At 63.1% G+C, this 13,743-nt stretch overlaps 2 protein-coding genes across 6 annotated transcripts; both read left to right on the top strand.

The window, feature by feature from the left end:
* The first annotated feature begins 2,923 nt into the window (after positions 1–2,923).
* ZNF628 (zinc finger protein 628) lies at positions 2,924–10,432 on the top strand. 2 transcript variants are annotated; one of them, XM_045045637.1, is made up of 3 exons: positions 2,924–3,129; positions 6,827–6,935; positions 7,185–10,432. In XM_045045637.1, exon 3 carries the CDS (start codon positions 7,190–7,192, stop codon positions 10,316–10,318), a length of 3,129 nt encoding a protein of 1,042 aa, XP_044901572.1. In that variant the 5' UTR covers positions 2,924–3,129; positions 6,827–6,935; positions 7,185–7,189; the 3' UTR covers positions 10,319–10,432. The 2 variants fall into 2 exon arrangements, with proteins under 2 accessions (XP_044901572.1, XP_023101636.2); XM_023245868.2 differs by lacking the exon at positions 6,827–6,935.
* A 645-nt stretch (positions 10,433–11,077) lies between these two features.
* Positions 11,078–13,706, top strand: NAT14 (N-acetyltransferase 14 (putative)). 4 transcript variants are annotated; one of them, XM_003997393.6, is made up of 3 exons: positions 11,078–11,176; positions 11,834–11,950; positions 12,593–13,706. In XM_003997393.6, exons 2-3 carry the CDS (start codon positions 11,879–11,881, stop codon positions 13,139–13,141), a joined length of 621 nt encoding a protein of 206 aa, XP_003997442.1. In that variant the 5' UTR covers positions 11,078–11,176; positions 11,834–11,878; the 3' UTR covers positions 13,142–13,706. The 4 variants fall into 4 exon arrangements, with proteins under 4 accessions (XP_003997442.1, XP_006940890.1, XP_006940891.1 ...); XM_006940828.5 differs by lacking the exon at positions 11,078–11,176 and adding an exon at positions 11,319–11,451; XM_006940829.5 differs by lacking the exon at positions 11,078–11,176 and adding an exon at positions 11,357–11,480.
* The last annotated feature ends 37 nt before the right edge of the window (positions 13,707–13,743 follow it).

Here is a 13,743-nt window from a genome sequence, read left to right as displayed (position 1 = left end):
GCCCAGGAAAGCCAGTGGTGTGGTTCCAAGTCTTAAGAACCAGACAGTCCATGGTGTGGATCCCAGGGTGGGTCTGAAGGTCTGAGAACCAGAAGCGCAGAGGGCCGGCAAAGATCAACGTTCCAGCTCAGTCACGTGGAGAGGGAATCCAACCTTCCGCCCTTTTGTTCTAGTCAGGACCCCCGTGGATTGGGTGATGCCCGCCCACCCTGGGGAGGGCCGTTGGCTTTACTCAGTCTACTTATGCACATGCTAATCTCTTCCGGAAACACCTTGGCAGACACGCCCAGAAATCGTGTTTCACCAGGTACCTGGGCATCCTGTGGTTCACTTGGTGGACACGTAAGATTAATCATTACATTTCCTTTTGATTAACATCAGCTGATGGGGAGCCTTGATTGCACTTGCCAAAATCCCTTCACCTTTGCCAAATCACATAACCTATCGCAGGAGTGCCATCCATCAGGTCCGCAGGCCACCTGAAGAAAAGGCACTTGGTGTACAAGGACATGGGCCATTGGGGATCATCACGGAAAGCGGCGGCCACTCCTGGGGAGGGCAGTTAGTGTGTATCTGTCTCTGGCCACATTTCTGTACTTAAAACAGATGAATCTGTTTTCTTTCCTTTTTACTTTTATTTTTTTAAGTTTATTTGTTTATTTTGAGAGAAGACAGGGACAGCGCGAGTGGGGGAGGGGCAGAGAGAGGGAGACAGAGATTCCCAAGCAGGCCCCCCCCCCCCCCCCCCCCGCACTGCCAGTGCAGAGCCTGGTGCGGGGCTGGAACTCACCAAACCGTGAGATCATGACCTGAGCCGAAACCCGCAGTCAGGCGCTTAACTGACTGAGCCACCCAGGCACCCCAGGAATCTGTTTTCTAGGCACAGATGGGACTGTGTGACCTGGTGTCAGCCCTGGTTCCCCCAGGGATGGGCAGGGAGGCTCCTCTGGCTCCCATGCACTGGGCCATGACCACGCATGTGGGGACCTGCCAAATAGGGCTTGGATTGGGGGTGGGGGTAGACTCTGGGGCTGGAGACACGCTCAGTAAATCACTTCCGGGTTACAGGAATCACTTCCTGGCTCTAGGATGTATATCACTTCCTGGTCCTGTGTCTGGCCAAGAGACTTTAGAGGGCCTCTATTTGCCACCCCCTCCTCTCACCGCCCCCCCCCCCCGCCCCACATTGAAGTGAGGATAACACCCCTTCCCTGGAAAGAGGCCCATTCGGGCAGGGCTGGCTGGGCACCCATGGGAGCCACAAAAGATGTCAGAAAGGAGCATCCTTAGTCTGTGGGAGAAACAGGCCAGCCCTCTTGGCTCCTGCCCACACCCCAGCCCCCCTGCTTAAAGTGCATCTCTGCTCTCTTCCTGCACTAGGGTGAAAATGGATATTTTACTTTTAGTCTTTGGCCCTGGGAATCCTGTCTTTGGTCCAGATACCTCCTGTTGTGCGTCAGGGGGAGACTGGTACTCCAGGACACCTCCCACCCAGCCCCTAATCCTCTCCTCTCTAAGCGCAGGTGGCGCCATTACCAAGGCAACGGACTGAATGGCCCAAACCACGATCCAGTGTCCACTCAGCCCAACACCACACACCTGCTCCTTCCAGAGGGAAGGGATGTGGGTTGGAGGGCTTAAGCATGTGGGGACCAGGAGCATTGGTGCGGGCACAGCGAGTGGGGCCTGAGCCTTTCCCCACCCTGTGATCAAAAAGACTCTGGTCCTTGTTGGGCCACCTTGGGGCTGGACTGTTCCAGAAGCCCAGGACACACCTCCCACCACCCACAGTATGGCTGGCAGGGTTGGTTGGGGGGGGGGGGGCGTCTAGTGTGAGGAAGAGGGAAAGGTCCAGGTTCCCCACTTACTTCCAGGGTTTCTCTTCTCCTTTGACTACCAGTGAGGGTGGGGCTGCCTTTCTCTGGAAGTGTGTGTATGTGTCGCCCTTATCAACTTTTTTTTGGCTGACAGCAATAGGATGGGGATAGAGAGGGACAACCCCCCATGCACACAGGCCTTTGGGGCACGAGTAATAGCCTAGGTCCCTGGGAAGGGTCAGGTAGGTTTGGGCTGCCTTCAAAGCCTGCAGTCCCCACTCCCAGCTCTGTCCTCTGGGATGAATGGTTCATCTGGCTGGCCAGGTGGGGGAGAGGGGTTCAGAGGGACTGGGATGGATAAGATGCCTGATCTAGTTGGACGGGGCTAGTATCCATTGGAGAGAAGAAGGTGGAAGTCAGGGACAGGGGCGCTGCTAACCACCCTACGGTGCACAGGATGGCCCTCAAAACAAAGAACAATCTGGCCCCAGCGTCACTAGTGTCAAGGCTGAGAGACTGTTGGGTGACATGCAGAAGTCACCAAGGCTGAAGCCGTGGTGGGGTGACTTGGAAAGGAGGGAGAGGGGATCCGGGACAACTCAGTGGTTCCCTAAGCCCCCAGGCCTCCAAGGAGCAAGCACAGCAGGGTCCAGCTTCCCGGGACAACCGCACACTCCCGGGAACTGCGTGCACGTGGGACCTCTGCGGGGTGGGGGCGTGGGTGTGAACAGAAGCCCTGCGGGCCTCAGTTTCCCCGACAGGGAGATTTTAGAGATCCAGGGACTGGGCGTGGCGGTCAGGCCAGGAATGACCACACCCCTAATGGGCTAGGCCCGTTCGGAAACCGAGCAGCTGGAGAGCGATTCTAGGACAGACGAGAGGGAATCGGTAGTAAAAAACGGGGAACGTGAGACCCCGCCTCCGGGCGGGTCTTCCCGGGCCTTGGGCCGACTTCGGACACAGCCGGAACGACCGGGCCGTCGAGGTCCCGGGAGGACTACAACTCCCACGATGCCGTGCGCCGCCTGCGCCGGGGAGCGAGCGACGGCCGCAGGCTAGCGGGAGGGGTGGGGCGGGGCCTCGGCGCACGTGGCGTCGTGACGCGCCGACGGCGACGTCGGGGTTTGTGTGCGCGAGAGGCTGCCGATAAAGGTTGGGTGCCTCGCGCCGGGGGCTGTTGGGAGGGAGCGCGCCCCCGCCCCCCTCCCACGCCCCCACTCCTCTCCCGCCGCTGCCGGGGCCCCGTCTTCCCGTCGGCCCCCGCGGGAAGGCCCTAGGTCTCTCCCGCTCATTCCCCGGGTCGGGGCCGCAGGTGAGAGACCGGAGGGGTGGGGGTGGGGGGAGGGACCGGAGGGCGTAGACGTTGGGGAAATGGGGAGCGTGAAACCGGAAGGGATGCCTTAAAGGGAAGGGCGCTACTTCACCTCCGATTTTTTTCCACTAGGCCGGCTCCGCCCTCTTAAAGGGCAAGGGGCTGCTTTTCAGAGGGGCGGGGCAGGTTCTGCAGTTCCCCGCAGCGTCCGGCTTTTTATTCTCTGAGGAAGGATTATCTCGCGAAGGAGCACTGGCAGTGCCCCAAACTTTGAAGGAAGAGCCTCTGAGTCCCGGTGGCTGCCAACCGGACACTAGCTTAGCTCAACAAAGGTGGAGATTGGTGTGCCCTAGGAGCACCCTCTTAAAGGGGAAGTCGGGCCTGATGGAAGGGTGTGGTCCGGCCTTTTGAAGGGGATGCTCTTTATTGGACTAGTTGGGTCCAGCTCTTCCAGAGAGCCGATGGCTCCTGTCTAAGGCGTGCTCGGCCTTCTGAAAGGCACGTGCAGCTTCCTGGGATAATTAGTGTCTTAAAGGACTTGCTTACATTTGTTTTTGTTTTTGTTTTTTTTCAACGTTTATTTTTTTGGGGACAGAGAGAGACAGAGCATGAACGCGGGAGGGGCAGAGAGAGAGGGAGACACAGAATCGGCAACAGGCCCCAGGCTCTGAGCCATCAGCCCAGAGCCCGACGCGGGGCTCGAACTCACGGACCGCGAGATCGTGACCTGGCTGAAGTCGGACGCTTAACCGACTGCGCCACCCAGGCGCCCCGGACTTGCTTACATTTTAAAGAGGATGTTCATTTTTTTTTTTAACTTTTTTTAACATTTATTTTTGAGAGAGAGAGACGCAGAGAGTGAGGGACACAGAGAATTTGAAGCAGGCTCCAGACTCGGAGCTGTCAGCACAGAGCCCCATATGGAGCGCAAACTCACGCAAAATCATGACCGGAGCCGAAGTTGGACGCTCAACCAACTGAGCCCCCCCCCCCCCCCCCCCCAGGCGTCGAGGATGCTAACTCATCTTTTAAGAGAATCTTTATAGCCTGTCCAGAGGGGATGCCCAGCCCTTTTACATTCAAGATGTGTGCTCACTCTATGCCAGATGTTATTTTAGGCTCTGGGGTGCAACAGTGATTGAGATGCCACTAACATTTAGAGGGGAGAGGCTAGGGATGCTGCTAAACACTGTGCAGTGCTCGGGACTGGTCTCTCAACACTGGTCCAGCCCCGATCGCAACAGTGCTGAGGCTGGGAAACCCTGCTTAAAAGCAGGTTAGAAGGTGTTGAGTGCTAGAGAGAACAACAGAAAGAGGGGAAAGAGAACGGGGAGTGTTGGAAGGGGTTGCAGATGTAGGTCCGGTGCAGGGAACGTCTCCCTGAAGCGACCTGTCAGCAAGGACACTGTCGGGAAGGGGCTCCAGGCGCCGACTAGATGGTGTGGGGGTCTGAGAGGCTAGAGGAGGTCAGGGAGGGGAGGAGGCTGTGGGCACGTATGAGATGTATCTCCTCTGAAATGGGAGCTGTAGAAGCTTGTGGCACGTTCCCTGCAGCCTCTGTGTTGGGAACATACCAGAGGTAGGAAAGGAAGAGGGGGTGGAAACAGGGAGATCTGTTTTGGGAGACTGTTGCAGCCGTCCAGGAGGGACACGTTGGTGCCCTGGACAAAGGTGACAATGAGGGGCTTGGAGAGAAGTGGCCAGGTTCCAAATATGTTCCTGCTGGAACAAGGGAACCGGCTGACGGATTGGTCATAGAGGGTGAGAGAACGAGAGGGCGGTGAGGAAGAATAGAGGGGTTTTCAGGGATGGAGAAGATTGTGGGTGAAGAAGGGAGAAAGCAGGAGCAAAAAAGAGAAAGAGATTTGGGGCATGTTAAGTGTGAGTTGTCTGCTAGGCGTCCCTATGACAACTGTAGCAGGGTTTGGAGTTCAGAGGAGAGGTGTCAGATCTCCATTTTGGAGTCCTTCTGTTTAGACGGAGATCCTGAGGGTGAGTGAGGGCTCCCAGGGACAGAGTGTGGATGAAGAAGGAGTCCAAGGGTCGGCAGAGCCCTGGGCTCTCCCACATTCACAAGTCAGGGAGACGAGAAGGAACCAGTGCCCGAAAGCGAGGAGAGTGGCTTAAGGAGGGAGGGACCCCGTAGGGATTGAGGAGGGGCCATGGAATTTAGCACCAGGGAGGCCATGAATGGAGTGGAGGCTCTGAGTGGTGGGGTTTGAGATGGGAAAGAGCATGTATTGACTGCACGTTTGAGTTGCTTTGCTGCAAAGGGGATGGGGAGAAATAAAGCCATAGCTAGAGGCAGTAGTGGGGTGAAGGCTTTTTTTATATTTTTAATTTTTTTAATGTTTATTTTTGAGAGAGAGGGAGAGAGCATGAGTGGAGGAGGGGCAGGGAGAGAGGGAGACACAGAATCTGAAGCAGGCTCCAAGCTCTGAGCTGTCAGCACAGAGCCCTGTGCGGGGTTCAAACCCACAAACCGCGAGATCATCAGCTCTTAACCGACTGAGCCACCCAGGCGCCCCTGAAGGGTTTTAAGTTTATTTTTGAGAGAAAGTGTGAGCAGGGGAGGGCAAAGAGAGAGAATCCCAAGCAGGCTCTGAACCGTCAGTACAGAGCCTGAAGTGGGGCTCAAACCCACAGACCATGAGATCATGACCTGAGCCAAAATCAAGAGTCAGTGCTTGCCAACTGAGCCACCCAGATGCTCCTGTTGGTTGTTAAGGGAGGTGCAGCTTGTGGGTACCCAGATGGGAACGGTCCAGGAGAGGAGGAAAGTAGGTGGGAAGTCGAGTCCATGGGCCAGAGGCAGGCAGGTGGGAGGGTGGTGCATGGATTCGCAGCCTCAGCACTGCTGCCGTTTGGGACTGGAGCATTCTTTGCTGTGCTGGGCCGTCCCATGCACTGTAGGGTGTCGACCAGTATCCCTGGTGCCCCCCTCGCCAGATGCCAGGAGCACTGGCCCCTCCAGGAGTGACAACTTAGCGTCTGCAGGCTCTGCCAGATGTCCCCTGGGGTGGGAGAGTCGATCTCCTTGAGAATCCCCGCTACAGTGGTTGGGATGTGGCGACATTCTCTTCTGATTGCATTTATGTTTTCAGTGACCAGATCAATGGCAGGATCACCTGCTAAAAGCAGGAGGGGAGAGGAGAGGTTTGAGGGGAACAGAAACATGTCTGAGTACCACCTGTTGGGTGGGAGTGAATGGCCTAGAAAAATGCAGGTATGAGCAGTGCCGGGAACTTGGAGATTCGTGGGCATGAGTGCAGAGAGAGACCCAGACTAGGGGCGCCTGGCTGGCTCCGTGGTAAAGCATGTGACTCTTGGCCTCGGAGTTGTCAGTTCGGGCCCCATGCTGGGTGTGGAAGTTACTTAAAAAAACAACACTTTTTTTTTTTTTAAAGGGAGACGGAAGGCAGGCAGGAATCGAGGGGGTGGATGGGTGTGGAAGGTGCAGCGTGGCTATGGATCTGGTGGAGTCTAGGGATTTTCGATTAATGTGCGAGAGGAAATAGGCAAGCAGCGGTAGGGGGGTGGAGTGTGGAATGCTCGAAGGGGCTCTAGTTACAGTGGCTGGGAACTGGCGTTGAGGCAGGATGGACGATGAGCTCCTCAGAGGGAGCGGGCTCAAGCATCAGAAGCCGGGGTGCTAGAGAGAGCCCAGGCCATCCTCAGGGACAGTGTCTGTCTTTAGAGGAGAGGAGCTTGGCCCTAAAGGAAATGCTTGGCCTCCTAAAGACCACGCCCAGCCTTCTCACACTTGTCCAGCCTCCTGGCGGGGGATGACCAGCATGCTGTGGCCGGTGAGCACTCCTCCCAGTTTGCCAGTTTCTGCGTTAGCACCTAAGGTCTTGCTTTGGCGCAGCTCTGGGCCACGGGGGGGGGGGGGGGGGGGCCCTAATCCTAAGGGAGGCGTCCTGCCGCGCGCGTGGGCCGGGGACGCACCCTCTGCCGCTTCCAGGGCGAACGTGTGCGTCCAGGTTGAGAGGACCGGTGTTGGGGCGGAGGTGGGGCGGGGTCCCGCCTTCCCCTGACGCCGAGTCCCCCACCAGGTGTGATGGTCGGCTCCCACGCGGACATGGCGCCCGCCTCCACCTCCGAGGGGCCGGCGGAGAAGCCGGGCCCCGCGGCCCCCGCCCCGACGGCCCAGTACGAGTGCGGGGAGTGCGGCAAGTCGTTCCGGTGGTCGTCCCGGCTCCTCCACCACCAGCGCACGCACACCGGCGAGCGGCCCTACAAGTGCCCCGAGTGCCCCAAGGCCTTCAAGGGCTCCTCGGCCCTGCTGTACCACCAGCGGGGCCACACGGGCGAGCGGCCCTACCAGTGCCCCGACTGCCCCAAGGCCTTCAAGCGCTCATCGCTGCTGCAGATCCACCGCAGCGTGCACACCGGCCTGCGGGCCTTCACCTGCGGCCAGTGCGGCCTGGCCTTCAAGTGGTCGTCGCACTACCAGTACCACCTGCGGCAGCACACGGGCGAGCGGCCCTACCCGTGCCCCGACTGCCCCAAGGCCTTCAAGAACTCGTCCAGCCTGCGGCGCCACCGCCACGTGCACACGGGCGAGCGGCCCTACACCTGCGGCGTCTGCGGCAAGAGCTTCACCCAGAGCACCAACCTGCGGCAGCACCAGCGCGTGCACACGGGCGAGCGGCCCTTCCGCTGCCCGCTCTGCCCCAAGACCTTCACGCACTCGTCCAACCTGCTGCTGCACCAGCGCACCCACGGGGCGGCCGCTGCCGCCGCCGCCGCCCCCGCCCCGCCGCAGCACGAGCCCGGCGCCAAGGTCTTGGTGTCCGACGCCTACCTGCACGCGCCCGCGCCGCCCCCGCCCCCCGCGCCCCCGCCCGTGGTGCCCGAGCTCTTCCTGGCCGCGGCAGAGACCACGGTGGAGCTGGTGTACCGCTGCGACGGCTGCGAGCTGGGCTTCGGCAGCGAGGAGCTGCTCTTGGAGCACCAGCCCTGCCCGGGGCCCGAGGCGGCGACGCCGCCCCAGGACGGGCAGGCCACCGCGGCGCCCAAGGCGGACGCTGCCCCGCCGCCCTCGCGGTCCCCGCCGGCCCCTCCGCCGCAGCCCCCGCCTGCCGCCGCCGCCCCGGGCTTCGCCTGCCTCCCGTGCGGGAAGTCCTTCCGGACGGTGGCCGGCCTCTCCCGCCACCAGCACAGCCACGGGGCGGCCGGTGGGCAGGCGTTCCGCTGCGGCAGCTGCGACGGCGCCTTCCCGCAGCTGGCCAGCCTCCTGGCGCACCAGCAGTGCCACGTGGAAGAGGCGGCCGCGGGGCGCCCGCCCCCCCAGGCGGAGGCCGCCGAGGTCACCTGCCCCCAGGAGCCCTTGGCCCCGGCCGCCGCCGCCGCCGCCGCCCCTGCCGCGCCGGCGCCCGCGCCCGCGCCCGCTCCGGCTTGTGCCGAGCGGCCCTACAAATGCGCCGAGTGCGGCAAGGCCTTCAAGGGCTCCTCGGGGCTGCGCTACCACCTCCGGGACCACACGGGCGAGCGGCCCTACCAGTGCGGCGAGTGCGGCAAGGCCTTCAAGCGCTCGTCGCTGCTCGCCATCCACCAGCGCGTGCACACCGGCCTGCGGGCCTTCACCTGCGGCCAGTGCGGCCTCACCTTCAAGTGGTCGTCGCACTACCAGTACCACCTGCGGCTGCACTCGGGCGAGCGGCCGTACGCCTGCGGGGAGTGCGGCAAGGCCTTCCGCAACACGTCGTGCCTGCGGCGCCACCGGCACGTGCACACGGGCGAGCGGCCGCACGCCTGCGGCGTCTGCGGCAAGAGCTTCGCGCAGACCTCCAACCTGCGGCAGCACCAGCGCGTGCACACGGGCGAGCGGCCCTTCCGCTGCCCGCTCTGCCCCAAGACCTTCACGCACTCGTCCAACCTGCTGCTGCACCAGCGCACCCACTCGGCCGAGCGCCCCTTCGCCTGCCCCATCTGCGGCCGCAGCTTTGTCATGGCCGCCTACCTGCAGCGGCACCTGAGGACGCACGCCCCGGCCCCCGCGGCCCCCGCCGCCGGCTCACAGCCCCCCGCCCCGCCGGCCGCCGCTCCGGCCCCGTCTGCCACCCAAGACGTCCACGTTCTCCCCCACCTCCAGGCCACGCTCTCCCTCGAGGTGGCCGGGGGCCCGGCCCAGGCCCCGCCCCCGGGTCAGGCAGCCCCCAACTCCCAGACGTTTCTCCTGGTGCAGACCGCTCAGGGCCTCCAGCTCATCCCCAGCAGCGTCCAGCCCCCCGCGCCCCCGCCCCCGCCCGCTCCCGCCAAACTCATCCTCCTGCCCTCCTCTGGCACTGCGGCGGGGAGCAGCCGTGGCAGGCAGGGCCCACGGGCAGCTGGGAAATCTGGGCAGGGGCCTGGAGTCGTATGGCTGCCAGGTCCTGGGGGACTAGGGGTTCAGGGAGGGGGCAACGCAGGGGCCAGCGGGGGAGGGCAGAGCCTCATCGTCCTGCAGAATGTGGGGGGTGGGGAGGCAGGGGCACAGGAAGTGAGCGGGGTCCAGCTCCAGCCCCTCCGGCCAGCCCCGGAAGTGACCACGGTCCAGCTCCAGCCGGCCCAGGAGGTGACCACCGTCCAGCTCCAGCCGGCCCAGGAGGTGACGACGGTCCAGCTCCAGCCTGTGGCAGGCCAGCTGTCCAATCCCAGCGGGGCAGCTGTGACCACGGAGGCCCCCAATCTGCTGGTGGTTCAGAGCGGTGCGGCCGAGGATTTGCTGGCCGGTCCCGGCCCTGGGGAGCCAGGTGACGGTGAGGCCGGTACTGGTGTCGTCCAGGACGTGCTCTTTGAGACGCTGCAGACGGACGAGGGCTTGCAGAGCGTCCTGGTGCTGAGCGGGGCAGATGGGGAGCAGACCCAGCTGTGTGTGCAGGAGGTCGAGACGCTACCCCCTGGGCTGGCTGAGCCACCTGCCCCTGGTCCGCCGGGACAGAAACTGCTCATCATCCGCAGTGCTCCCGCCGCTGAACTGCTGGAGAATAGCAGTGGTGGGGGAGGCGGTGCCACGCTGCAACTGCTGGCCCCACCCCCACCTGGCCAAGCCTCTGTCCCAGTGGGCATCTCCACGGCTCCCGCCTCCCAGATGGTACAAGTGGTACCCACCGGCACTGCACCTGGGGGCATGGCCCCGCAGGCCCTCCCCTCCATCCAGATTGTCCAGACTCTGCCCGCAGTCCAGCTGGTGCACACGTTTTGAGTAGAACCACTGGTATCTCTTCTTGCCCCACACAGAGACCCGGACTCACTGCTTGGGCTGGGCTGGGGGGAGGGGAGCTGCAGGCTGGGCTTGCTAATAAAGACCAGAATCTCCTCCCCTGTGTTTTGTTTTCTTGGCGATGGGTGGGATGAGGGGGAATGTCGTGGTCATAGCCACCGCTTGGGAGCTCAGAGTCTTGTAGCTTTTGCTTCCTGGCTCTCAGGTGACTGCGATTTGGGGCCAGCCACTTCTATGTGAGGTTCTGTTCTTCCTTTTAAAAAGATACAGTGGGGGGCGCCTGGATGGCTCAGTCGGTTGGGCGTCCGACTTCGGCTCAGGTCATGATCTCACGGTTGGTGAGTTCGATCCCGCATCGGGCTCTGTGCTCACAGCTCAGAGCCTGGAGCCTGCTTCAGATTCTGTGTCTCCCTCTCTCGCTGCCCCTCCTCCGCTCTGTCTCTGTCTGTCTCTCAAGTAAACATTAAAAGAAAGTAAAAAGATGCAGTGGTCACCATAGTGGGGAAGCATTAGAGTCTAGAATCCTGGTTCTGTTTGTTCGCTGTAAGTCACCCCACCGCTCCCCTCATCTGAAAAATGGGTGGGTGGGAGTCCTTATCCCGAAGGTCCTCCCAGAGAGCCCAGGTGGGCTGGGGTGGAGGTTCCTGGGGCGGGTTCTCTGGGAGCTGGTGGGCCCAGGATGCGGCCCCTCCCTCGAAGGCCCCGGAGCCAACGAGAACTAATCCGCTCCCATCACTGCCCCCCCCTCCCCCGCCCCCTGTCCCCCACGCTCGGCTCTCCGCTTGTTTAGCAACCAGGGAAGGTCGAGAAGAGACCGTGCGCTCCTCCTCTGCGGGCTGGGTAAGTACCTTGCCCGCCGGGACCCGCCTGCGGCTGCCCCTGTCTCCGCCCCCTACCCCACCCCCGGCGGGGTCGCCGCATCCAGCTCTGGTCCCTCCCGGCCCCCCCCCACACCCCCCCGCGCAGAATCCTGCCAGGACGCTTGGCAACCGTTGCTAAGGCCGAGTGCAGGCCCCGCCCCCACTGTGCGCGAGCTTGACGTCACTTCCGCAGGCGACCCCTTCCCGACCCTGCCGCCCCCACACCTAGTGGGAAGATTGCAGCCACCTGCAGAGGTTCTTGCAGGCCTGCTCCTGCGGCGCGGGTCGGGGACGACTGTGGGGCAGGGAACGGGGTCCATGCCTTGGCTGGGGCGGGGGGCGGTGTTCCGCTGACTCCCCAGGGCAGTCCCTGAGTCTGGGAGCGAGCCCCGGCTTGCAGGGTGCTGACGTCCGCGGGGCGTTTAGGGGGAACCGATTGAGCACCGCGGCGGGCGGGGGCGAGGGGCCGGGAGACTTGACAAAGGTCGCTGTGTGGAGGGTGAATCCCGAGCTGCGCTCGCTTGGGGGCCCCGAGCGTTCCCAGTGTCCTGATCTGGGACACGCTGCTGCGGGTCCCCTTCTCTGGGGCGCGGTGGGGACCAGAGGTGCCCTTCAGTGACCTGCTTGTTTTCACCAGGTGCACGCCTGCTCCCTTCGGGGACGCGGGAGCCTGGGGGCTGCCATGGCCCCCAGCCACCTGTCCGTGCGGGAGATGAGGGAAGATGAGAAACCCCTGGTGCTGGAGATGCTGAAGGTGAGAACTGGCGCGAGGTGGGGGGCGGGGGGGGGGCTCGGCGGCGGCATTGGGGCGTCTTCAGCCACCTGCCTGAGCCAGCCCGGACTCCTGGGAAGGGATTTCTTCCTCCTAAGCGGCTTTTGGCTCGGTCCCTTTTTCTAGTGCCTTCTTGCTACCCTTAGGGTCAGAAAGGTTTTCACAGCTGGAGGGCCGTGGGGCGACCCTGGCACAATTGCCTCCTGGTCTCAGACTTTGAGTCTGCCCTGCACCAGCCCGCGGAGCCCGTCCTCCTGCCCACACTCTGCAGAGCAGAGCCCTGGGGGCCCCGCCTGGGACCCCATCTCTTCCCTCTCCCAGACCTGCCGCCCGCGCCTGCTCGGAACTGGGCTGTCCTCTGTCCTGTTCAAGGCCTCAGCCTTCCCTGAGCCTCACACCTGCAGCCCCCCTGAACTGGGCGTCCCCCACAGCTCCTGATGCACTCACTCGCTCCGGGGGCCGGGAGCAGATTGTGTCCTGTCCCCTGCCTGTTCCTTGGCTGCAGGGCCCTTGCCCATCTGGGGGCCCCTGCCCCCAGTGCCCAGCACTGTCCACTCCCTCTCTTTTTCCCTGGTGTCTGTTGCCACCGGGCCTCCCTCCTCTGACTGCTCCTTCTGCCCACAGGCTGGCGTGAAGGACACAGAGAACCGCGTGGCCTTGCACGCCCTGACACGGCCACCAGCCCTGCTCCTCCTGGCCGCAGCCAGCAGTGGCCTGCGCTTCGTCCTGGCCTCCTTCGCCCTGGCCCTTCTCCTGCCCGTGTTCCTGGCCGTGGCGGCCATGAAGCTGGGCCTGCGGGCCCGATGGGGCTCACTGCCCCCACCAGGCGGCCTGGGGGGCCCGTGGGTGGCAGTGCGCAGCTCGGGTGACGTGTGTGGGGTGCTGGCCCTGGCCCCAGGCTCCAGTGCTGGGGACGGGGCCCGGGTCACCCGCCTCTCCGTCTCTCGCTGGCACCGCCGCCGAGGTGTGGGCAGGCGGCTGCTGGCCTTTGCCGAGTCCCGGGCTCGAGCCTGGGCGGGAGGCATGGGGGAGCCCCGGGCCCGGCTCGTGGTCCCAGTGGCTGTGGCAGCTTGGGGCGTGGCAGGGATGCTGGAGGGGTGCGGCTACCAGGCTGAGGGCAGCTGGGGCTGCATGGGTTACACGCTTGTAAGAGAGTTCAGCAAGGACCTGTGACCGGAGCAGCCGGGAGGGAGATCACTTCTCGAGCACTCACCGTGTGCAGGTCCTCCCTGTGTGAACCCCCAGCCCTCTGGGGGCCCACAAACAGGCCTGCAGAGGGCAAGTCGCCCTGCTGCAGGCTGATGTCTGTGTGTAGTGCGTGAACTTCTCAGAGAGGTCAACCTGTGCGGGGGTTTTTGCGCACCGAGAAATCTCGGTCTGTCCGCAAAGGCGGCCCCCTTTGTGGTACGGGCCTGGGAGAGATGTGCGGGGAGGAGGAGAGGGGGCCGGACGAGCGTGCCCGCCTCTGTGGGTTAAGACTTGGGGCGGGGTACCCCAAATGGGGGACACAGCCCTCCTGGGAACGGGGTGGAGTGCGATGGCTGCAGGGGATGAACAGAGCCTCTGCAGGGGAGGGTCATCGGCTTAGAGAGGCCTGGGCAGGGTCGGGGTGGGCGCAGGGTGGGCGCAGGGCTGCCCGAGGCGGGCCCCTCCCGGGAAGGTGAGCCGAGAGGAGCGGCCAGACCCATCTGGATTTTTACACCCGATTGTTAATAAAGCCTGGTCTCGCTCTCTCTGATGCCTTTTCCAGTCCGTCTCTGCACACCACCCCCCTC

Source organism: Felis catus, chromosome E2 (assembly GCF_018350175.1).
Source record: "Felis catus isolate Fca126 chromosome E2, F.catus_Fca126_mat1.0, whole genome shotgun sequence".
Classification (NCBI taxonomy): Eukaryota; Metazoa; Chordata; class Mammalia; order Carnivora; family Felidae; genus Felis; species Felis catus.
This window is presented reverse-complemented; position numbering and strand designations above follow the sequence as displayed.